We start from the raw sequence: 25,357 nt of genomic DNA, 5'->3' as shown, positions 1-25,357 counted from the left end.
CCAGCATCCCCTGCATATTCAAGGTGGCAGTGGCTGTGTGCTGTATGATCCTTGGACCTGCCTCTGCCTGTGAATTCCTGCACCAGAAGCCTGTCATGAGGCCGCAGGAGCAGCACTTGAGTCCAGCAGTTGTCATCTCTGTCCTAAGGAGGGATCTGCGGCCCATGACTCTCTCCAGTACCACCTGACACACAACTCTTCCCATCCATCCCTGGCAGACGTGACCAGCACACCAGGAGACTTTCACTGTCTTTAAAGATACCCCAAGGACTCAAACACCCAAGGTGATGGCAACAGTGACACTTAAAGGATTAATGTTATTTAAGCAGTAAATCAAGCAGACTCAAAGTTAAACTGAGAAAAATATGGTCTTAGAAACTTGTGTTTTGGGCTGAGTGCAGTGGCTCATGCCTGTAATCCCAGTACTTCGGGAGGCCAAGGCAGGTGGATCACCTGAGGTCAGGAGTTCAAGACCAGCCTGGTCAACATGGCGAAACCCCGTCTCTACCAAAAACACAAAAATTAGCCAGGTGTGGTGGTGGACGCCTGTAATCCCAGCTACTTGGGAGGCTGAGGCAGGAGAGTTGCTTGATCCCAGGAGATGGAGGCTACAGTAAGCTGAGATGACGCCTCCTGCACTCCAGCCTGGGAGACAGAGCAAGACTCCTAAAAAAAAAAAAGAAAAAAACTCGTGTTTTGGAGAAAAGCATTTAGGTAATACCAAGATTTTATGAACTATAAGGTTACATAACAAATTAGGTCAAAAAATTGGATCAATTTCTCTTTTCAACAAAAGAACTTCCAGAATTTGAACCAAAATATGACCCTAATGAAGATGTGGACTCCTTGTTAGAAACAGGCTGTTTCTTTCATGAGAGAGTGAAACTGGGTGGACTGCTGACTGACACTCCCAGGTTTTAAGTCACATTTGCAGTCTCACCTCCTTCATCTGTAGAGAAATAAGATGAAATAATCTGGAGATTATTTTTCACTAAGTCAATTAGGAAATAAAAAATAAAACATACATATTAATATTAAACTTGTAAGATATGTCCAAATTCATGGCACAACATGAATTTATAAAAATCTATCTTTAACATTCCTGGGAACTCTGTCAATGATATCAGATAAACCAGATCAATAGAATCAAAAAGGAAATTCTTTTCTCATCTTCTAACTGTTCCATGGAACTAGGAAGAATTCTAGGCTCAGAGACCTAAATTATGAATAGGAAATTCAATGATGATTGATGAAGGAATGGCAGAAGCTCCAAGTGCACAGCATGGAACGCCAGCTTTGACTGTCCACGGTTTCTAAGCCACATGAAGGAAGAGCTCAGGCCACAAGGAAACACAGGCACAGAGAACCAGCAGGGGGGGCAGCTGGGGTCTCACTCCTGCTTCTGTTTCCCACTTGAAATAGTCATCAAGACATGTGGATGGAAGGCTGAAATAGAACAGCCAGATCTGCACTGGAATCTTCTTTTATATGCTCAAGGAAATGTTCTCATTTTACTTTAAGTCAGAGGAACATAAAAGTTTTTGGTGGACAATAAACACAAGTGAAGTTTCAAAACGTATGGAGCCTGCATGTGATCTTGTGTAGCTGGGGAGAGTCATGTCCCCAACACAGCCTGGCCACTCCCCGAACTCCCCGCTGCCTGGATGCCCAACAGAGCCTGGCCACCCCCCACCACTTGGCTGTCAGATGCCTCAGTACCTTCCGCAGGCCAAGTTTGGCAGCAATTTCATCGACCACTTCAGCTTTTGGATCCTCAAGAAGCTCCAAGCTGTTCTGAGTACCAATCTGTAGGGAATCAAAGGGAGAAGAACTTAGAGCAGAGGACTCAGGAAGCAGCACCCCAAGCCCTCCCGCTTCCAGTTCCAGGTCATACAGAGTGCTGGGGACTCCTTGCCAGAAAGGAAAACTACGGCCACAGATACAGTACACACGAGCTGAGTGCGATGGCTCACACCTATAATCCCAGCACTTTGGGGGACGAGGCAGATGGATGACGAGGTCAGGAGTTCAAGGTCAGCCTGACCAACATAGTGAAACCCCGTCTCTACTAAAAATACAAAAAATTAGCCAGACATGGTGGCACACGCCTGTAGTCCCAGCTATTCAGGAGGCTGAGGCAGGAGAATCCCTTGAGTCCGGGAGATGGAGGTTGCAGTGAGCCGAGATTGTGCCACTGCACTCCAGCCTGGCGCCTGGTGACAGAGCAAGACTCTGTTTCAAAAAAAAAAAAAAAACAAAAAAAAAAACGCAACACTCCTCATGGCTTCTCTCCTTCTTGGGTTGTGCTGCCCCTTTAACCAGGACTGGCAAACATGTGGCATGCAGGGCCCAGCTGATGTGTGCTGCTCAGCGCTGCACCGGGAGCGCTCAGGACTAAAGGAAGGCCTACACTTTGCCTGTTTTAAAAGTTCCTTCATCAGGGAATGAAGTTGTTTTCAAACTTCCTTGGATAAGTAGCTTCAGTCCAAACAGGTGTGGCTAAATTAGGCAAGAATGAAACTGTAAGGTAACATCTATTCCCAGGAAACAGCCTTGGAAAATCTGTGTGCCCCTCCTGCAGAGACAGTGCTTGGCTTCACAGCTAAGATACTGAGGTGGACAGACACTATGAACTCCACAGAGAGTGATGAGCTCACAAACCCTAAGGAAGGGAAAGGGCGTTCAAAAATCAATGACCTGCTTACACCTGGCCCAGGGCGGTCGATGAGTTGTGGCTTCAACTGGCTCCCATGCAACCGAAACCAACACAGCACATCACTTCCCAGAGAGGACCAAGCTTACCAAAATCAACAATGTTCACTTAAATGCAGCTTGAGGGTCATTTCATTAATAGGTATCATTCGACGCAGAAACCCCAGCCATAAGAAAAGGAAAAGTCAAGGTCATCCCAAATTGAGTTACAGTAACTGGGCATAGCCTTGTAAATTAGTCAAAATCTGGCAAAACCACAAAGAACTTTACATTTGCTGAGTATTACCCATATGGAGGTCATGAATACCTCCAGAACATAGGTCAAATCACAAACTGAGGAAATCTAAGGAAAAGGAGCTGTTTCATGACGTGGCAGCATAAGCTCCAGCTTCTACTGAGCTGGAGGTCATTACAGGTCAACTGCTTCAGCCTCCAGGACTCCCAAGCTGGGAGTTCTCATGGCGCTGTCAGTGCTCTGCATGCCAGGTTTCTGCTCAAATTCTTTTCAATTATATTTTTATTTATTTATTTTTTTGAGACAGAGTCTTACTCTGTTGCCCAGGCAGGAGTGCAGTGGTGCAATCTCGGCTTAATGCTGCCTCCACCCAGCAATTTTTTTTTTTTTTTTTTTTTTTTTTGTATTTTTAGTAGAAATGGGGTTTTTGCTGTGTTGGCCAGGATGGTCTTAAACACCTGGCCTCAAGTGATCTGCCTCGCCCTCCATAAAGTGCTGGGATTACGGGTGTGAAGCACCACACCTGGCCTCAATTATAGTTTTAATAGAACTGTTGAACTCCCCATGACAGAGACCCCTTAAAAAACTAAATTTGAACACTTTGTGCTTCAAAGAGCAGCACCCTGAGCACAGCACAGAGTTACCCAAGGGCTGACACTTCCCTGCTGGGGTCTCTACTGCCACCTAGTGTCTGTCTTTAAAGGAGCCATGGCAAAACGCCTCAAGAAACACTACATCTATTGCTACGCAAAGATACCAAAATGTCACTGAAAATCCATATAAATATAGCCAAGAAAGACACACATTTGACCAGGGGCCACAAGCAAGCCTGTACACCAGCTATCGCCCAGCACAGCCTGCAGTTTCAAACTCTGATTAGCAAACTCTGAAAGCTGCTGGAGGGCACCCCAGCCGGCCTCCCAGTCAGGTTATCTAAATAGGAAGCTAGCCATCAAGTGATCTCTACAAGACAGTATTAGGTGGAAAAAGTGCGTATAACATAGTACACGCAAAAAGAAACAAAGAAGGGGGATAGTTTGAATGTGATGCATGCATGTGTGTATCTGCTTACATTAAAAATGTTAAACACACACACACACAAATAGTTCCAGCTACTTGGGAGCCAGAGGAGAGATCACTGGAGCTCAGGAGTGAGACGCTGTTTGAAAAAAAAAAAAGCAAACTTTTGCCAGGCACAATGGCTCATGCTGGTAATTCCAGTACTTTGGGAGGCCAAGGCGGGCAGATCTCGAGGTTCAGAGTTCAAGACCAGGCTGGCCAACATGGTGAAACCTAATCTCTACTAAAAATACAAAAATCAGCCAGGCATGGTGGCACATGTCTGTAATCCCAGCTACTCAGGAGGCTGAGGCAGGAGAATTGCTTGAAGAAGGAGGTGGAAGTTGCAGTGAGCCAAGATCACACCACTGCACTCCAGCCCGGGTGAAAGAGTGAGAATCCATCTCAAAAACAAACAAACAAACAAACAAATAAATAAATAAAATCAAACTTCAGAAAGTCCAACCAAAAAATTTTTAGGCTGCACATTGTGGCTCCTGCTTATAATCCCAGAACTTTGGGAGGCTGAGGTGAGTGGACTGCGTGAGCCCAGGAGTTCCAGACCAGCCTGGGCAACATGGCGAGACATGTCTCCAGGGAAAAAAAATACACACACATGCACGTATGTATGTATGTATATTAGTCAGGCATGGTGGTGCACGCTTGTAGTCCCAGATGCTTGGGAGGCTGAGGCAGGAGGATTGCTTGAGCCCAGGAAGGCTGCAATTGAGGCTGCACTAAGCCATGATGGCATATGTACTTCAGCCTAGGCAACAGACTGAGACGCTGTCTCAAAAAGAAAGAGTTTTAAATTGTGGGGGCTACGTATAAAGGAAAGCAGGGTAAAGGGAAATGAATATACCTTGTTTGTAAATATGACTGGAACTGTGCACATTTTTCTTTTCCAACTTTTAAAAATATTTCTGGCTGGGCACAGTGGCTCATACCTGTAATCCCAACACTTTGGGAGGCCAAGATGTGAGGATCACTTGAGGCTAGTAGTTCAAGACCAACCTGGGCAATATAGCGAGACCTTGACGCTACCAAAAATTTAAAAATTAGCTTGGCATGGTGGCATGCAACTGTAGTCCCAGCTACTCAGAAGGCTGAGGCAGGAGGATTGCTTGAGCCCAGGAGGTCAAGACTGCAGTAAGCTATAACTGAACAACTGCACTCCAGTCTGGGCAACAGTGCAAGGCTCATCTCTAAAAAAAAAAAATAAATGAAAATTAAAACTTTCTAGCATACAGCTAATGTAAAGAATTTTACAATGAATACTCACCTACCCACCACTAGACTCAGCATGAGCATGTACTATGCACTATCTGTCCCTCTAGTCACCCATCAGTCTACTTTATTTTTCTACTGGATTTCAAGTAAATTAGACATAAGTGCACTTCTCTGTAAATAGTTCAGCTTGCATATCATTAACTAGCATTGAATATGTTTTAACTTTTGCAATAAAATGTATGTAAAATACACTAAATATTATACATAATTATAAAACAAATTAAAATTTATATAAATATACACACACGGCCAGGCGCGGTGGCTCACGCCTGTAATCCCAGCACTTTGGGAGGGCGAGGCAGATGGATCACAAGGTCAAGAGATCGAGACCATCCTGGCCAACATGGTGAAATCCCATCTCTACTAAAAATACAAAAAAATTAGCTGGGCGTGGTGGCGCGCACCTGTAGTCCCAGCTACTCGGGAGGCTGAGGCAGGAGAACTGCTTAAACCCGGGAGGCGGAGGTTGCAGTGAGCCGAGGTTGCACCACTGCACTCCAGCCTGGTGCCTGGTGATGGAGTGAGAATGTCTCAAAAAAAAAAAAAAAAAAATACACACACAGCCCAATTCCTAAAAACTGGAAATACAACGTGTAACTGGTTGATGGCATAATCATACCCAGAGGGCCTTCCAATGACTTCCAACAGAGACTAGCTGTGCACATACCCTACGGGACACACCCTCAGAACCCTTCTCTTCCTTCCAAACAAATCTTAAATTGTTTTCAGTCCTATTTTGGTGGCAGTTTTTGTTATTCTGGTGATACTCTGGTGACTGGTGCTATGGTGCGTCTGTGGCCCTCTCCACCATCCCTAAGACAGTGACGGCTGCACAGTGGAAGAGACAGAATGATACAAGGAGGTCCGAGCACCTGGACACAGACTGCAGACGAAATGAAAATACGGGTTCAATATTGGTACATGTACTGGTTGCGTACGAAAATATCCTTATCCTTAGTAACATACACTGAAGTTTTTAGGGCCCATGATTTCACTCTTCAATAATTCAGAAAATGTTGTGCACATGCACTGGTGTGTGACAGAGCGGGCACAAATGACAGCAAATGGGGCGAGGCCTGATCCAAAAGGGCACCCCCCACAGCCTCCAAACACAGAAACTCGGGCACCCAGGAACTTGGATCCCGTCATGTTTACCTGCGGAGGCTCATAAATCGCAGCCACTTCAGCCCTGATGCCGAGGGGAATGTCTTTGTGCTCCGTGTACCGTCCATATAAGTACCCGAAATGCTGGTTCCCTGTCTTTCTCCAGAAGTCAAGAAAGCGGTCAGCGACAGTGTGATTCTCAAACATGATATTGTCCACATGCCTGTACTTCTGTAGAGAAACAAGAGTGGGCTGATGAAAACATGCCATCAAAAATAAAATACTTGTTTTTCTAGCACATACCATTTGTAATTATCTTTTACCTAGTTCTTTATAAAACAAACCAACAGGATGTGGTGGTGCATGCCTGTGGTCCCAGATACTCAGGAGGCCGAGGCTGGAGGATCGCTTAACCCTGGGAGTTCAAGTCCAGCCTGGGCGACAGAGACCAGTTTATCTTAAAAAATAATAATCATGGCTGGGCGCGGTGGCTCAAGCCTGTAATCCCAGCACTTTGGGAGGCCGAGGCGGGTGGATCACGAGGTCAAGAGATCAAGACCATCCTGGTCAACATGGTGAAACCCCGTCTCTACTAAAAATACAAAAAATTAGCTGGGCATGGTGGCGCGTGCCTGTAGTCCCAGCTGCTCAGGAGGCTGAGGCAGGAGAATTGCCTGAACCCAGGAGGCGGAGGTTGTGGTGAGCCGAGATCGCACCATTGCACTCCAGCCTGGGTAGCAAGAGCGAAACTCCGTCTCAAAAAAAAAAAAAAAAAAAAAAAAATAATAATAATAATAATAATAATCATGCTCTGGTTTCTCTTCACAACGAATTAATCTTTTGCCTTTTACTAAAGATTTCCATAGAGAGGAACAATAATGAGTTTATAACTGAATTTTTTGATGTCCTGCTTAGGCAGGGCTCAAAAAATAATAATCTGCTATTCTATTCAAAAAATAAAAACAATAAATATTCCTTTTTTTTTTTTTTTTTTTGAGACAGAATCTTACTCTGTCACCCACACTGGAGTCCGGTAGTGTTAGCTCACTGCAAACTCTGCCTACTGGGTTCAAGTGATTCTCCTTCCTCAGCCTCCCCAGTATCTGGGATTAAAGGCACCTGCCACCATGCCTGGCTAATATTTTTGTATTTTTAGTAGAGACAGGGGTTTCTCCATGTTGGCCAGGCTGGTCTCGAGCTCCTGACTTCAGGTGATCCTCCCGCCTCGGCTTCCCAAAGTGCTGGGTTTACAGAAGACGTGAGCCACTGCACCCGGCCAATAAACATTACTTACAAAAAAAAACCAGTCAGGCACAGTGGCTCACGCCTGTAAACCCGCCACTCTGGGAGGCTGAGGCTGGCAGATGTCTTGAGCCAGAAGTTCGAGACCAGCCTGGTCAACATGGTGAAACCCTGTCTCTACTAAGAATACAAAAATTAGCCAGGCATGATGGCTCATGCCTGCAATCCCAGCTACTCAGGAGGCTAAGGCAGGGGAATTGCTTGAACCTGGGAGGCTAAGGTTGCAGTGAGCCTAGACTGCACCACTGCAATCCAGCCTGGGCTACACAGTGAGACTCTGTCTCAAAAAAAGCTCTGCTCTTTAGACCACTTCAGACTCCAGGAGGCAGGGTGGGGTATAGGAGGGTGGAGATAGATTTCATCTATCAACAAATTCAAAATAATTCCACTGTGATTTAAGCTAAAATACAGGTTTTCAGTCTCAAGGGCAAAAAACAAAGTAGTTTTCCTTTTTTTTTTTTTTTTTTTTTTAAAATAAAATTCCCCCCTGTCACCCAGGCTAAAGTGCAGTGGTGTGATCTGGGCTCACTGCAACCTCTGCCTCCCAGGTTCAAGTGATTCTCCTGCCTTAGCCTCCTGAGCAATGGGACCACAGGTGCCTACCACCACGCCCAGCTAATTTTTGTATTTTTAGTGGAGGTGGGGTTTCACCATATTAGCCAGGCTGATCTTGAACTCCTGACCTCAGATGATCTGCCTGCCTCAGCCTCCCAAAGTGCTGGGATTACAGGTGTGAGCCACCATACTCAGCCAAAATAAAGTAGTTTTCAAGAAGAAAAAAAGGAATGGAGAAAGTGAGGTTTCCAAAAAAAGTCAAGGAGGCCATGGAATTCTCTCTAAAGAGCCATTTTCTCTAAGGGCACAGAGGCAGCAGGAAGGCGAGGCAGGCCACTCTCAAAGGCAGAACAAGGTGAGCAAACCTCCAGAAAGGCTGGATCAGCCCCTTCTTCCTGAGCCACGTTTTATCCTTAAGCCAACCTGGACAGGTGCTCTCAGCTCGTCCAAGGACAGCCCCTTTACCAACCTTCAGAGCCAGTTTCCTCACAACCACTGAGGATGTTAAATAATCACCAGCAACATTCTGCCTCCACATGAGCCAGCAAAACAGAGAACTGAGGGCTCGCACTCCACACCTCCAGGAGCACGCAGTCTTAAAAATGACGTCTTCAGTGTACCGCTTCCACAAAAGGGTCATTCAATTTATCCAACATACTGAAAACCACCACACATAACACCCTGTGCCAGTGGCATTCCACTCCAGTGGGCTCTTCTGGAAATATCCATTTCTCAGCCATGAAAACAAATCTAGACAGGCAGGGAAGATCTCACCTGTCTGTTGAGCGTGATGGCGCTCGGCTGGCACTTGGTGCAGATGCCGTTCGGCCATGGGAGGTGCCCCTCGCATCCAGACTTAATCTTGCAGCTGATGTTCTCCAGGGCAACAAATTTTCCCCTAAAGAGAAGAGAAGCAATGTAATTAAACATTGCATTGGTGAAAAGGTGAGCAAGAGGCTGGAAATGACAGGTAAATATCTTACACCTCCTCTGTAGCCTCTCAGGAGCTAACCATGTGGCAGGCAGCAAAGACGACGTGCTAGAAATAATTCTACCAGAAGCTCCACCTGTAGTTCCAGCACATTCAAATTTCTAGCTTCGGTCCCACATACTTAAGCTACACAGAAATAAGCAGCTATTTTCCTACCAAACTGTGGTATTTTTGTTTTTACCATCTATCACTAGCATCCACAGAAGTTTGCAAGAATATTGTGGGGTATCTATTGATCTCACCTATGCCACTCAGAGGACATGAGGCTCGTACATAATTTATCAGAAACTTTGATATTAGTCAAGTACTTACATATTTGTAAAAAATTCTTATTCATGGCAAAAATCTGATTAAGATATATAATTAAGGCATTTTCACTCTGCTTTAGGCGAAAATAAAAACTACTGTTGAAGACTGTCAATGAGAAAGTCCTGGATCCTACTCTGAACTTTCTTTCTTTCCAGCTTCATTGAAATATAATTGACAAAAAAAAAAAAAAAAAAAAAAAAAAAAATCTGTATCTTTAAGGTGGACTTGAGGTTTTGTTTCTCAAATAAAAATTATATACTTATAGTGTACAAAATGGTATTTTGAAACATGTCCACACTGTGGAATGGCTACACTGAGCTAACTAACATACGCATTAAGTTGTCACATACTTATCATTTTTTTGTGGTGAGCCATTTTTGGAATCATAGCATCTAGGAAGTAATGACTCATCACTAAATCTGCAAGTTAACGGTGGCCACAAACACACCCCCACTAGAGACTGTGTTCCTTGCCCTAGACTGACGAAAGGCTGACCAAGTTGCTTTCACTACAATCAATCCCCACCCACCCCGTAGTCCAGAGAGTCCCATGGCTTTCCCACTGACAAGCAAGAGTGGATTTCTAGTAGGTTTTTTCTCCTGGTCTAACGATGTCAGCAGGCTGTCAGAGTAAAGCTACAATCAGGCGAATATGACATTCTTCACAAAATGTTGCTGACTTCAGTTCAGCCACCATCTCCTCTTGTCGCATGACAAGAATTATAAAGTCATAGCTGAAGGCTGTTACTTTCTGGTAGGGTGTATGGACAGCCAACAGAAGGTCGTACAGGCAAGTGCTTGGCATGCCTTAAATGAAATCAAAATGCTCAGTTCACCCCTTTCTGGTCACTGTTACCACCTGTGCCTACCTGGCTGAGCCTGTGGGCAACTACTGTGGTACCATGAGGACGAGTGGCTGCAGCCTCTGCTGTGGCTGAAAACCAGGCTGACTCAGAGGCCGAGCTCTAGGGAAAGGGTTGGCAGGGGCTAAAATGGGGGAGCTGAGATTTTCACAGCATAGTTGTTTCTCTGAAAAGCAGAGAATGAGCTCAAACTGCAGATACAGAAGGCCACCATCACAGATGCTAACCTCCCGGGGCAGCATGCAAGGGGACAGCCTCTGTCCAACACATCACTGTGGACCTGCAGCCAGGCACCTGTAGTGGCTGCCTAGCTAGCTCACTTCTAGAACCAGGTCGGCCAGGTAAGGTGGCTCATGCCTGTAATCCGGCACTTTGTGAAACCAAGGCAGGAGAATCACTTGAGCCAAGGAGTTCAAGATCAGCCTGGGCAACACAGTGAGTCCATTTCTTAAAAACATACATATGTACATAAAAAATAAATAAATAAAAATAGAACCAGGGTAACATTCACAAATTCAAAGGCGTGTGGCCCCTTCTCGTCTTTACTTCTCTCATTCACACGTTCAGTGGCTATAAGCAACAACTGCCAGACACACAAAAAAGGATTTACACACAACCAGGTTACAGCAAGTTGCTTACTTGTCAGCCCCTCCAGTCAGCTTCCGGATGTAGGCATGGAAGGACATGTGCTTCACCGGAGGCTCGAGATGGTTTAGATAGTCCTCATCGAATGGCTGCCAAAACACAGAGTAAGCGAGTGCAGTCCCACACCTGCCGGGCGCTGCAGGCACAGAGCCTCCGCCGTTGCAGGCAGGCCAGGCAGCACGGCCCCGGCAAGTCGAGGCCCACAGCAAAAGCAGGTACTGGGGTCTCCCTTAACACTCTAGGTCAGAGCTACGTTCTTCTTCCTTTTTTCTTAATTAATTTCATTTTTTAGAGATGGGGCTCACTCTGTTGCCCAGGCTGGAGTGCAGTGGAGCAATCATAGCTCACTGCAGCCTCAACCTCCCAGCCTCAAGTGATTATATTATCTTGCCTCAGCCTCCCAAGTAGCTGGGACTACAGGCATGAGCCACCACACCCAGCTAATGTTTTAAAATTTTTGTAGAGACAGGGTATACAAAAAACCAGTTGCCTAGGCTAAACAACTCCTAAGCTCCCTGAACTCCTAAGCTCAAGCAATCCTCTCACCTTGGCCTCCTAAAGTGTTGGGACTACAGGCATGAACCACTGCATATGACCAGAGGCAAGTTTTTCTTTGTGTGGCAATTATCTTTTCAAGATTAAAATGAATCCCTATTGAACACAAAACATTCTAAGTCAAATGAGTTTCAGGAAAAGTTTGCAAAAAGAAATGCCAAAAGATGAGGCAAGAGATGCCTCAGAAGAAAATCAGGTTGGCCTTGCTGCTGTAAATCCAGCATTAACAGTTCCTGTCAGCATTATTAGGGTAACTCTCAATCTTAACAGGACAAACCGGTAGAAGAAATGCGAAATTCAAGGCAAAGTAAATCAAAACAATGATAAGCACGGAAGCCAACAGGCTCAGCTTTGTGTCAGATCTGAAAACGATTGTCCAGGGAGCCCCGCTGTAAATGCTGCCCCTTCATCACAGCCACACAAATGCTTCAGCCATTCATAACCCAGAGAGAAGGTCACTACCATAAATAAAGGCTCATCCTGTGTGCAGCCTGCACTAGAGGGACTAGAGGCCCAGGGCAATAAATACGTAAGTTCTTTGAACCAGGACAACCAAGTGCATGGACTTAGGGAAAGTACTTAGACAGCTGTCCACCCGCAGCCCCACACCCCGGCCAGAACTTACTCCACAGAGACTCTCACCTCAAGAGGGACGCAGTGCACACATTTCCCCAAAGGGCCATGGCGGCATCTGAGGAGAGCACAAGACAGAAGAAAGACAGAGCGGTGAGGACGTCTGTGTTCCGCTGCCGTCATCCCAAATGGACGTCCTGCATTAACAGACTGTTTCCCTACTCACGTGGAGTTACATTCCACATGCCACATGGATGAACATGTATATTTTAATTGTTTTGTTGTGTTTAGACGGGCTCTCACACTGTCACCCAGGCTGAAGTGCAGTGATGTCATGGCTCACTGCAGCCTTGACCTCCTGGGCTCAAGCACTCCTCCTGCCTCCACTTCCCAAGTAGCTGTGACTCCAGGTGTGTACCACCACGCCCAGCAATATACCACTTATTTTGATATGAATTAGAAAAAACTGACCCACACATCAAACCTGTGACTTCATTGGCATCGACTGCTTAAAATGACACAAACGAAAGATAAAAGTGAATGAACTCAAAGTTAATTTAAGTAGTTTTTTGGCCGAAGGCAGTGGCTCATGCTGACTCTAATCCCAACACTTTGTGAGGCTGAGGTGGCCTCTCAAATAAATAACTAAAATAAATAGTTGTTTTTGTTTTTTGAGATTTGAGTTTCGCTCTGTCACCCAGGCTGGAGTGCAATGGCGCGATCTTGGCTCACTGCAACCTCCGCCTCCCAGGTTCAATTGATTCTTCTGTCTCAGCCTCCCAAGTAGCTGGGATTACAGGCACATGCCACCACGCCCAGGTAATTTTTGTGTTTTTAGTGGCAACGGAGTTTCACCATATTAGTCAGACTGGTCTCAAACTCCTGACCTCAGGTGATCCACCTGCTTCACCCTCCCAAATCCAGGTGGGATTACAGTGGTATGAGCCACTGTACCTGGCCAGGTCAATTTAAATAAAAGTGTTAAATAAATAATAACAAAGCTGGCTTGGGAACATGGCAAAGGGCCTGAGAGTGGTGCATAAATTACCCAAGTTTGGAAAATACCTACTTCGTGTGCATTTTGGAAGAGAACAACAACAAAAACCTCGTCCCATGAGTTTCTGACATTTTCGGTCACAGAAACCTTGGGAGCACAACACGCACAGCCTGAAGGAGAGATCTGCTAGTTTATGAGGGCAGCGGTGGGTTGGTGAGAACGCAGGTGGCAGTCCCTCTGGGACTCAATCAGGTCCCTTTCTAAAGGGGGTCAGAATTCTTAGATGCGTGCAAGCTCTGTGTTTCGGAACAGAGATCGCCTCTCTGCATTTCCTAATATGCAGGCTCTAACTGATGATTGGTCAGAATTCTTGCACACACATGCAGGCAGGTACCCACTCTCAAAAGCTGCTAATGAAGCAACGGAGACATAAATCATGTAAGCAAGCCAGCGCCGGGCCCCTGGGAGGAAACACAAATGGAAGAGGCATGCCGGCTAATGGCTATGGCTACAAAGTGGCTCCATGCCAATGGCAGCTGAGCGCCATTTATGGCTCTCTGACTGAAGACATAAAGTTGCTAATGCAGCATTTGGAATCCCAGTATCTCAATGTCAGCACCCCGTCACATCTACAGAGTGATGCATTTTTAAAAAGACTCCACTGCAGAGACAACCTTCGCTCACACGGCTAAGTGTAAACTCAGACCCTTCTCACTGGTTTCTTTAAAAGGAACTGCAAAAAATCTAAAATAAACAAATGTACATATGTATAGGCACTTCACATAGCCCCAGGTAAGGAGGGAATATTCCAAGGCACAGCATCTTCTACAAGTAAAATGCTCGCTGCAGGGATGGAGAGCGCATACTAGCGTGTCAGGCCAAAACCATCCAACTGCTGAGAAATGAGAGACACATCAAGTGCCTCAAGCAGGTGCACACACAACCAACCCCCCTTCCCTCCTCCACCCCCCGAGGCTGCTGACTAAGCCCCACTCTGCAGGAGAGTCAGCACCCCCAGGGGGCACCACAGTGAAGACCCCCAGATCCCTGGACACCTTTCCAGGCTCTTAGCACCCAAATGCTTCAAAACTTTTTATGTGGAACATATTTCGAGGTTCAAACTGATAAGATGCTAAAAAAAAAAAAACCTGCTAAAAAGCTAAGAAGATAACTTGAAGTGAAATTTAATCTGAAGATAGTAAAAAACACACTTCTTTATAAGATACTTATTAAAACAGGACATATTATACATATTTCCCTTTATTCACTCATTAAGATCACCACATGTGGGACCCTGGAATCCCACGGATCACTTACAGCTGTGGGTCTCGGCTTCTGTATATCTTCCCATCCTGTTTGCTGAGGTACTGATCAATCTCATCTTCCACCACGTTGGGAGCGCCAAAGCCCTTGAAGCCCGGTGGAACTGACGTCTCCATTTCAGATGAGGGCCCAGCAAGGCTCGAGGGAAACAGGAACAACAAATCGCCATGCCTGTTCAAATGACAAACACAGGTCGATGCCTTCCCTTACCACCTGAGCTCCATGGAAGACCCGCTTGGACATCTGCATAAAGCAAATGCCAACCACCCCTGTAGGCCTAAATAATGAGGTTTCTAATTTTTTTTTTTTTTTTTGAGGTGGAATTTCACTCTTGTTGCCCAGACTGGAGTACAATGGTGCAATCTCGGCTTGGTACAATCTCAGCTCACCACAACCTCCGCCTCCTGGGTTCAAGCAATTCTCCTGCCTCAGCCTCCAGAGTAGCTAGGATTACAGGCATGAGCACCACGCCCAGCTAATTTTTGTATTTTTAGTAGAGATGGGGTTTCTCCATATTGGTCAGGCTGGTCTCAAACTCCTGACCTCAGGTGATCTGCCTGCCGCTCGGCCTCCCAAAGTGCTGGATTATAGGCGTGAGTCACCATGCCTGGCCACGGTTTCTAATTTTAAGACCAGAATTCTCTTCTAACATCTCCCCTATGTTTCTTGGCATTATAAAAATGAGTATACAGGTTCTCAGGAATTTAATTTCTCTTACAATTTTACCTTACTGGGAAGCTTCCCTCTCTTCCCAGTCTCACCTTCTGCTTGGGCCCTGCCTCCCTCAGGCATTCTTCTGCCCTCCAGGAGGCTCCTCCTCTCCCAGCACTGCACATGATTGTCACAGGCATCGCCACTGCTTCACATACACACATAAGCACACACACACATGGAACTGTCACTACTTCCTCGGCGCTCACATACACACGTAAGCACAGACATGCATGGTAACTATCTCTGCTTTTAAAAAGTGGGATGGGAGGAGAAGGTGAGAAAAAAAAAGTGGGATTACTGTAGACATACTTTTCTCCTTCAACAACCCCTCATAAAATCCTCCAAAGAGAAGGGGTCCACATCTAATTACTATGACAGTGGCTACACATTCCCAGTGAGGCTGCCTAACCCCTCCCTCAGCCACTCTCACACTGAGGAGTATCCACACCGTCTACCAGTTTCTGCCACCATCAACACCACCCAAAAACACCCACGGACAGACGTCCCTGCAATTTTTCTTCTAAAGGCAAACTCCCAGGAGTGCCTTGTCAGACTTAAGGGTTTCTGTTTGTCTCTGAAGCCACTGACATACTTTCCAAAAAGGTCTGGAACTCCTGACCTCAGGGGAACCACCCCCCTTGGCCTTCCAAAATGCTAGGATTATAGGCATGAGCTACAGTGTCCAGCCGAGACATCTGTTTCTTTTTTGGAGGATGGAGTCTCCCTCTGTCACCCAGGCTGGAATGCAGTGGCGCTATTGTGGCTCACTGCAACCTCCACCTCCAGGGTTCAAGCGATTCTCCTACTTCAGCCTCCCGAATAGCTGGGACTACATGTGCGTGCCACCACACCTGGCTAATCTTTTGTATTTTTAGTAGAGATGAGTTTTCACCAAGTTAGCCAGGATGGCCTCAATCTCCTGACATCATGATTCAACGGTGTCAGCCTCCCAAAGTGCTGGGATTAGAGGCGTGAACCACAGTGCTGGGCCTGAGACATCTGTTTCTAACAGCAGATTAGATATTCCTAAACACCCTCTAACTACTAACATAAAAACTTGACTTAGACACTAGATCAATTTTAACAAATATACTGCAAAATCAATTGCTGAGCTCTAAATAAAGTGGAGGAAATCCCCAGGGGACAAACCCAGACAGCAGCCAGCAACACAAACGTCAGAGCTGCTGGTGGGGCCAAGGCCACCATCAGGAATTCACTCACAGCTCTGGGCCTACAGAGGTTTGCTGGGCACTGGGAGACAAAAGACTTGAGCCTCCCTGCCCAGAGTGGGGGGGCTGAGTCTGAAACTCCCACATAAACTGAAGGATGCCTGAATAGTTGTGAAAAACCCACCAGCTGAAAATAGGAACCAAGGAGGAATCCCATCTGCCTCTATCCAGTGCATAGCAAAATAAACCAAAAAGTCACCTCTGAGACTCTGTACCTAAAGGCCTGCTGTGCCATGCACCCGGGACAGAACCAGGGAAGAAGCCATTTGGTTCAGAAAGCCCAAAGACAGAAATTAACTCAAAGGAGCTGTAGGTCCATTGCACCCCACTGTGCTAACAAAAGCAAATGCAAACCTTCTCTGTAGAAAAGCTGCTAAATCTGGATCCTCCGGGATTCCCCAAGACCAAGTTTGGTCAAACATAACCTGTCATAAGGACCAAAAAAGAAATGTAGAAGAGTAACACACTACCATGCAAGCAAGAGTGGGCAGAGACATAATTAACAAGAGTTAGACTGCCAAGGACTCAGGCATGGAAGCTGAGACAGAATACCAACTTCTAGATGGGATGTAAAATGAACAATGGAGCCGGGCGCGGTGGCTCAAGCCTGTAATCCCAGCACTTTGGGAGGCCCAGGCGGGCGGATCACAAGGTCAAGAGATGGAGACCATCCTGGTCAACATGGTGAAACCCCGTCTCTACTAAAAGCTACAAAAAATTAGCTGGGCTTGGTGGCGCGTGCCTGTAGTCCCAGCTACTCAGGAGGCTGAGGCAGGAGAATTGCCTGAACCCAGGAGGCGGAGGTTGCGGTGAGCCGAGATCGCGCCATTGCACTCCAGCCTGGGTAACAAGAGCGAAACTCTCTGTCTCCAAAAAAAAAAAAAAAAAAAAGAACAATGGAATGGAAGACGACTGTGAGTGACAGAGGCTATCCAAAATGACCAGGCGGGATTCTAGGACGTGGAGGTGGCAAGCACCAAAGTCAGTGGCTCCCCCCAAATCTCCCTCCTGCAGACAGACAGACCACGTGCCAAGTCCCACTGATGCATCAACAGCAATGCAGGGGGCAGGCACACAAGCGGGACAGACAGACGCCAACTATCAAGAGACCAAGAGGTAGGCCCCCATGTCTCACAGCCCGGGGGGGAGCCCTCAGCCACCCAGCGGGCTTCACTGGAGGCCGGTGGGCCACTGTGACAGCAGAGAAGAAACCAGGAGCAACATGGCCCCTGTGAGCACTTGAAGCCAACAGTCAGGTTTGCGGGGGGGCGGATCAGACTATTTATTTATGCATATACTTTTGAGACAAGGTCTTGCTCTGTTGCCCAGGTGCAGTGCAGTGGTGAGCACAATCACAGCTCACAGCAGTTCAACAAAGACCCTGTCTCTAAAAAACAAAAGAGTGGTGGGGTGCGGACACAGGCTCACACCTGTAATGCCAGCACTTTGGGAGGCTAAGGCAGGTGGATCACTTGAGGTCAAGAGATTGAGACCAGCCTGGCCAACATGGTGAAACCCCGTCTCTACTAAAAATATAAAAATTACCTGGGTGCAGTGGTGGGCACCTGTAATCCCAGCTACTTAGGAGGCTAAGGCAGGGGAATCGCTTGAATCCAGGAGGCAGAGGCTACAGTGAGCTGAGATCGTGCCACTGCACTCCAGCCGGGCAACAGACTGAGACTCTGCCTAAAAAAAAAAAAAGGAGAGGTGGGTACACAGCACCCCAGGGTCCTGCTGATGGACTGGCCTGAGTCTTTCAGGCCTCTGCATCCCACTTTGGATCAGCAGGAAATACAGGACACAGAGGGTCTCGCTGAAGGGTCCTGCAAACGTGAAATCAGCAAGATCCCAGAGATGGGAAACCCTACAGTTCAATGGACCGGGTTCCTCAACAAATTTTAAGAAACAGAAAACGATTTGGAAACTAAAAGATGTAAGACATAAATTTCCTTAAAAAGCAAGACTGGCTGGGCTCGGTGACTCACACCTGTAATCCCGGCACTTTGGGAGGACGAGGCAGGCGGATCATGATGTCAGGAGTTCAAGACCAGACTGGCCAACATGGTAAAACCCCATCTCTACTAAAATACAAAAATTAGCTGGGCATGGTGGCTCGCAACTGTAATCCCATTTACTTGGCAGGCTGAGGTAGGAGAATTGCTTGAACCGGGACCAGGGAGGGGGAGGTTGCAGTGAGCCGAGGTCGCGACACTGCACTCCAGTCTGGGCTACAGAGCGAGACTCCATCTCAAAAAAAAAAAAAAAGCAATACTAACTGCCTATAATCCCAGCACTTTGGGAGGCCGAGGAGGGCAGATCACAAGATCAGGAGATTGAGACAGAGACCATCCTGGCTAAGACGGCAAAACAAAAAGACCAAGACTAACTGGCAGTGTCTAAGGATAGACACTCAAGCAATGAAAGAATAAAGAAATGCAAACCCGTGATTATTACAGAAGCCAGTACAGAGGGAACTGTTAGGGAGAAGCTTCTGGGGTGGCTGCCAATGCCTTATCCCTGGACCTGCTAGGTGCTTGCAATGGTGACACATGAGGTTCATCCATCAAGACACACACTGTTCTGAGGTGTTCAGTACACATTTTGTTTAATAACTAAAAAGGGGAGGGAGAAAAAAAGGTCAAGCAACGGGAGAGAAGGAAGGAGGGCAGGCGCAGTGGGACACAAGCCTGGTCATGAGCAGAGAATTCCTCTGGCTGGGACTGAACGTGTGCACTCACAGTCATTCTCTTTATTTTTAAATATGATTATGCGTTCTAGATTTAAACTTTTTTAAAAAAATTACCAGTCAGATTTGAAAAGGAATCAAATAGAATATTTAAAAGTGAAAAATGTGCCTGCAGTCCCAGCTACTCGGGAGGCTGAGGCAGGAGGATCACTTGAACCCAGATAGCCAAGTCTGTAGTGAGCTATGATCGCACCACTACACTCCAGCCTGGGTGACAGGGCAAGATTCTGTCTCAAGAAAAGAAAGAAAGAAGGAATTATCAAGATGCAAAACCCTTCACAAGCTCCAAGGAAGGATGAACCAGGGTCATTCTGGAAATGACATCAAGAGGTTTTGTTTCACCTTATCACAGGGGTAGGCAAACAATAGGTGCCCAGTAACTCTCTGCTGAAGAACAAATCAATGAATGCTACAACTGCATATTGTTTCCCTAGATATATTGATATGTGAAGCTAAAAGTCACCAAAGTGCAAAACAGCCTATCTTTCTGGCTGGTAAACAGGCTCACAGCCAACTGCCAGCAGGTTCCAGGCCCAGCACTGAGCCAGTGGGCACAGCACACACTGCCTGCAGCGTCAGGAGGAAAACTGACTGCTTGCCCCTTAAGGACTGAACTGATCTGAGGGATATGTGAGCAAGTGCCCAGACGGTTTAGATGGGAGCCAGCATGCTTGTACCGTAAAGGGCCAAATAGTCAGTACTTTCAGCTCTGCAGGCCTCACGGTCCATTACAACTACTCAACTCTGCCCTTGTAACGTGAAAACCAGCAGGAACAACATGACCTGGCTCTGTTCCAATAACACTTTACAAAAATAGGCAGTAGCCAGCCTGTGATAAGAGGTTTCTGAGTCCCGAAGGTCCTGAATAACCAGCTCTAAGGGGTGGCAGTGGGCCACTGTGCTGCCGGCCCTCCTACCCAAGCAGGCAGGCAAACGGGATTTCCTTGCACAGAGCTGCATTCAAGGTCTTTCACTCCAGACCAGCAGCTGAATATGCAGTACACCCCATGCCGTACATAGACCAAGACAATAACTTTCTCCTCAGTGACACCAATTCCAGAATTCTGCAAAGTCAATCAAATCTGCTCAATAGCAACTGCAGATTCGGGATAATTACTGAATCCCTGGCGAGCAATACGGGTGCATGTATTCTGGTCAGTTAATAAGACCATAATGAGTGGTGTGAAGAGGAGAGAGGATAAAACTGGGCAACCTTGGGCAGATCATGGGAGTCTAATCTTCCCCCATTCGCTTCTTCCTCCTCAGAGGACACTTACTTGATTTTTAGCAAGTTGAGGGATTTGTTGGAGGAGGCCGTTATCTCTCCAGTCTTGTTTCTATTGATGTAAACTGAGAAGCCATTATTTTGGAAGCCAAACTCCTTTGCAACCTAAAACAAGCCCCAAAGAACAGAAACTTAATGAAACATTTAAGTATCACTACACATGCCACACATACCCCAGATATTACTAGAAGAGTATTCACCAAATTTGGAAAGTGCTCATCATTTACCAAATTCCTCGTTATTTTGTAATTTCAAAGAAATCTGTACTGCTCACAAAGATGTCAGTTAAAATTAAAAAGGTGGCCAAAAAAAGCAAAGTCTTGTTGTCAACGATGAAACTTTGTAACACATCTAACAGTATGAAGCAAGCCGGGCGTGGTGGCTTATGCCTGTAATCCCAACACTTTAAGAGGCTGAGGTGGGTAGATCAGCTGAGGTCGGGAGTTCGAGACCAGCCTGACCAACAGGGAGAAACCCCACCTATACTAAAAATACAAAAGTAGCTGGGCGTGGTGGCACATGCCTATAGTCCCAGCTAGTCAGTGGGCTGAGGCAGGAGACTCGCTTGAACCTGGGAAGCACAGGTTGCAGTGAGCCTAGATCACGCCATTGCACTCTAGCCTGGGCAACAGAATAAGACTGTTTCAAAAAAAAAAAAGACAAGGTTCCTGCTGTTAAGCAGTTTACCATCAAATGGGGGAGACAAAGTCAACAAAGGTTAACATAAGCACTATGACATGACAGAAAAGGAAAAGTCATCCCAGATGGGAGGCTAGAGGTCTCTCTGAAGCCTGCCATGTACGAGCTGGGAGAAAAGGTCACAGGCAGCAGGAGCAAGCACAAAGGCCAAGAGGCAGGAAGGGCACTGGAAACACGGAGGCCAGAGCCCAATAAACAAGAAGGAAGATGGAAAGAGATGAGGCTGGCGAGGCAGACGGGGCCAGCCACACAGGGCCACGTGAGCTGCGAGGTCTGGGATTCTATCCCAAGAGCTGTGGGAAGCACAGAGACTAAAAGCAGAGGGAATCATTGTCCACAAAATCCCTGTTTCTCAATACCATGAAGAGGAAGCCGGAGTGCCAATCCTGGAGACAAGAGAGACGGGCTGAGATGGGATGAGAGGGACAGGACGGTGGGGATGGAGACAAGAGCACCCCTTCCAGTGGTGGGCATCGCTAGGCCCTGCTGACGAGCAGGACCAGGGGCAGGAATGGAACAAGAGAAAGTAAGGATGTCAGAGTAAAGCTGAGAATTCCAGATTGAATAACTATGTGGAGGTAACACCTGTGAGGGAACCATGAAAGGAAAGGTTAAAAAAAGAAGAAGACTAGAGGGATAATCAGGACTTCCATTTGATACTGAGATCTGAAATGACAGCCAGACACTCCAGGGCAGCCCTCCAGCAGGCCAGTGGGCATCTGTGTCGAGCCCAGGAAAGGGGTCACAGATAGAGCTCTACATTTAGGGGTCATCAGAGTACAAGTACCCAAATGAAAGGAATGTGCATCGCAGAAAAGAAACAAATTATAGGGCCGGGCGCAGTGGCTCAAGCCTGTAATCCCAGCACTTTGGGAGGCCGAGGCTGGTGGATCACAAGGTCAAGAGATCGAGACCATCCTGGTCAACATGGTGAAACCCCGTCTCTACTAAAAACTACAAAAAATTAGCTGGGCATGGTGGCGCGTGCCTGTAGTCCCAGCTACTCAGGAGGCTGAGGCAGGAGAATTGCCTGAATCCAGGAGGCGGAGGTTGCGGTGAGCCGAGATCGCGCCATTGCACTCCAGCCTGGGTAACAAGAGCAAAACTCCGTCTCAAAAAAAAAAAAAAAAAAAACTAATAAAAAAAGAAACAAATTATAAAAGAACAATGAAATGGAAATTCTCAAACTGAAAAACAGTAACAGAAGTAAAAAAATTCGCTAAATGGGCTTATCAGCAGAAGGGAGAGAGCAGAAAAGTCAACCTAAACATAGGTGAAGAGCTTGTGGTTCCAGCAACGTGGGACGCTGAGGTGAGGGGACTGCTTGAGCTCAGAAGTTCAAAGCTACAGTGAGATAGGATCACACCACTGCACTCCAGCCTGAGCAACAGAGTGAGACTCCAACTCTAAAAAGAAAAAAAAAATCAATAAAAATAACAGCTATATAATCTCAAAAAAAAAATTAAAAAAAAAAAAAAAAAAAAAAGAACAGAGCTTTAGGAATTCATGGGGCAGCATCAGATGATCCTCACTAGGAAAGAATAAGGGCTGCTGGGTGCGAAAGCTCACACCTGTAATCCCAGCACTTCGGGAGGCCAAGGCAGGCAGATCACGAAGTCAGGAGGTGGGGACATGGTGAACCCCGTCTCTACTAAAAATACAAAACAGCCTGGCGTGGTGGCGCACGGCTGTAATCCCAGGAGGCTGAGACAGAAGAATCATTTAAACCCAGGAGGCGGAGGTGCAGTGAGCCAAGATCACACCACTGGACCCCAGCCTGGGCAACAAAGCAAGACTCCACATCTCAAAAAAAAAAAAAAAGAAAAAGAAAAGAATAAGGATCAGGTGCAGTGGCTCACACCTATAATCCGAGTGCTTTCAGAAGCTGAGTTCGGCAGGTCACCTGAGGTCAGGAGTTCAAGACCAGCCTGGGCAACGTGGTAAAATCCTGTCTCTACTAAAAATGCAAAAAAAAAAATTAGCCTGGCATAGTGGTGCACACCTGTAATCCCAGCTACTCAGGAGGCTGAGGCAGGAGAACTGCTTGAACCCAGGAGGCGAGGGTTGCAGTGAGCCAAGATCTCACCACTGCACTCCAGCCTGGGTGACAGAGCAAGACTCAAAGAATGAGGACAGAACGGAAAAATAAATAAGAAGTGGCCAAAAAACCCAAATTTGATAAAAATAACATCAAATAACAAATCCAGGAAGTTCAGTAAGCTCTCTCAAGTTAGGATACAAACAAAGAACACCACTGCAAGGCACACCAGAGTCACACTGCTGAAATCCAGAGATCAATGAAGACAAGAAGACAGTGGAATGACAGCTTCAAACACTGAACATAGCTGGGCACTACAGCTCCCGCCTGGCATCCCAGCACTTTGGGAGGCAAAGTGGGAAGGATCGCTTGAGGAGATCAAGACCAGCCTAGAAAACATGGCAAAACCCCATTTCTACAAAAAAAATTAAGAAATTAGCTGGGTGCAGTGGCGTGAGCTTGTATTCCCAGCTACTCAGGAGGCTGAGGTGGGAACATCACTTGGGCCCAGGAAGTCAAGGCTGCAATGAGCTGTGACTGAGCCAGTGCACTCCAACCTAGGCCACAAAAAAAAAAAAAAGCAGGGGGCAGGGGTGGGCACGGTGGCTCATGCCTGTAATCCCAGCACTTTGGGAGGCCGAGGTGGGTGGATCACCTGAGGCCAGGAGTTCAAGACCAGCCTGGCCAACATAGTGAAACCTCGTCTCTACTAAAAATACAAAAATTAGCCAGGTATGGTGGCACCTGCCTGTGGTCCCAGCTACTCAGGAAGCTGAGGCAGGAGAATGGCTTGAACCCGGGAGGTGGAGGTTGCAGTGAGGCAACATTGTGCCACTGCACTCCAGCCTGGCAACAGAGTGAGACTCTGTCTCAAAAAAAGAAAAACGGTGCATGAGGGGAACAAAAAAGAAATGTCAGCTCAGAAATCAGTATGGAATGAAAATATCCTTCCTATAAATACAGGAGCAAAATGAAAACATTTTCATTTCAAAAAAACCCAAGAGTCTGTGACCAACAAGCCTATACTACAACAAAGGCTGATGGATGTTTTTCAGGCTGAAGAGAAATAACACCAGACAGAAACAGTCTGAGGGACTCCACAGGAAAAGTAAACAAGGAAGAAACTGTGAAGATAGGCCAGGAAGTACATAATATGCAACCATCACAGTAAGTAAAATACTTTGTGATTGGTTAAAAAAAGGAAAACTGTCATGAACATCCTGGACATAATGCAGGTCAGGAGACCAGCGAGGAGCCAGGGATGATTCTTTGAATCAACTGCAGTCATATCTTCAATTCATACAGATGATGCATTTATCCTTTGATATGGAATAACTGAGCAAGATCTAATAAGTACTATTAGGAAAAAGGAGTTAAATTTAATGATTTTTATATACTAACCCTATTTTCTACTAAAAAATACAACTGATTAAAAGATTTAATGACAGACTGGCATGGCAGCTCACACCTGTAATCCCAGCACTTTGGGAGGTCAAGGTGGGATGATCACTTGAGGTTAAGAATTCAATACCAGCCTGGCCAAAGTGGCAAAACAGCATCTCTACCAAAAAGACAAAAAAATTACCCCCCAGTAGCTATGGGCACTGGTAATCCCAACTACCCGGGAGGCTGAGGCAGAGGTCACAATGAGCTGAGATCAGACCACTGTACTCCAAGCTGGGTGACAGAGTGAGACTCCGTCTCAAAAAACAAAACAAAACAAAATTCTCAGTTATGAGGAACCTGAAGTAGTCAAATTCATGAAACAAAAGGTAGAATCATGGTGACCAGGAGCTACAGGGGAAGGGTGGAGTTGTTTTTTGTGGGTTTTGTCTTTTTAGTAGAGACGTGGTTTCTCCATGTTGGCCTGGCTAGTCTCAAACTTCTGACCTCAGGTGATACACCAATAGCAGCCTCCCAAAGTGCTGGGATTATAGTCGTGAGCCACTGCGCCCAACCGGGTGGAGTTGTTTTTTTATCTTGTGGTCTCGCGAGAACTACAGGCCTGTGCTCTCACCTCCAGCTTTTTCTTACTTTTTTGTGTTTTGCACAGATGGGGTCTCGTTTTAACAAGTATCATGAGCCACGATGCCTGGCCTGGAGGTGTTTTTTAATTTATTTTTCTTTCTTTTTT

At 46.4% G+C, this 25,357-nt stretch overlaps 1 protein-coding gene and 1 non-coding gene across 4 annotated transcripts in view; one reads left to right on the top strand and one right to left on the bottom strand.

Moving 5' to 3' along the window:
* Nucleotides 1-25,357, bottom strand: part of NPLOC4 (NPL4 homolog, ubiquitin recognition factor) — a 74,051-nt gene that overhangs the window by 42,227 nt on the left and 6,467 nt on the right. Inside the window, exons 3-9 of one of the 3 annotated variants that reach the window (XM_032241352.1) lie at nucleotides 20,479-20,591; nucleotides 14,507-14,683; nucleotides 12,262-12,310; nucleotides 11,059-11,153; nucleotides 9,032-9,155; nucleotides 6,452-6,631; nucleotides 1,720-1,806 (exon numbers count right to left, since the gene is read on the bottom strand). In XM_032241352.1, coding sequence (XP_032097243.1) covers nucleotides 1,720-1,806; nucleotides 6,452-6,631; nucleotides 9,032-9,155; nucleotides 11,059-11,153; nucleotides 12,262-12,310; nucleotides 14,507-14,683; nucleotides 20,479-20,591 — 825 coding nt within the window. The remainder of the gene's footprint in view (nucleotides 1-1,719; nucleotides 1,807-6,451; nucleotides 6,632-9,031; nucleotides 9,156-11,058; nucleotides 11,154-12,261; nucleotides 12,311-14,506; nucleotides 14,684-20,478; nucleotides 20,592-25,357) is intronic. The other 2 variants (XM_032241351.1, XM_032241350.1) reach the window with 2 other exon arrangements.
* On the top strand, nucleotides 7,207-7,323 carry LOC116525862. Its single transcript, XR_004257859.1, has one exon. It is a non-coding gene; the product is annotated as a U5 spliceosomal RNA (small nuclear RNA).

Source organism: Sapajus apella, unplaced genomic scaffold (genome assembly GCF_009761245.1).
Source record: "Sapajus apella isolate SASKATOON/1434 unplaced genomic scaffold, GSC_monkey_1.0 scaffold48, whole genome shotgun sequence".
In the NCBI taxonomy this organism is placed as follows: domain Eukaryota; kingdom Metazoa; phylum Chordata; class Mammalia; order Primates; family Cebidae; genus Sapajus; species Sapajus apella.
This window is presented reverse-complemented; position numbering and strand designations above follow the sequence as displayed.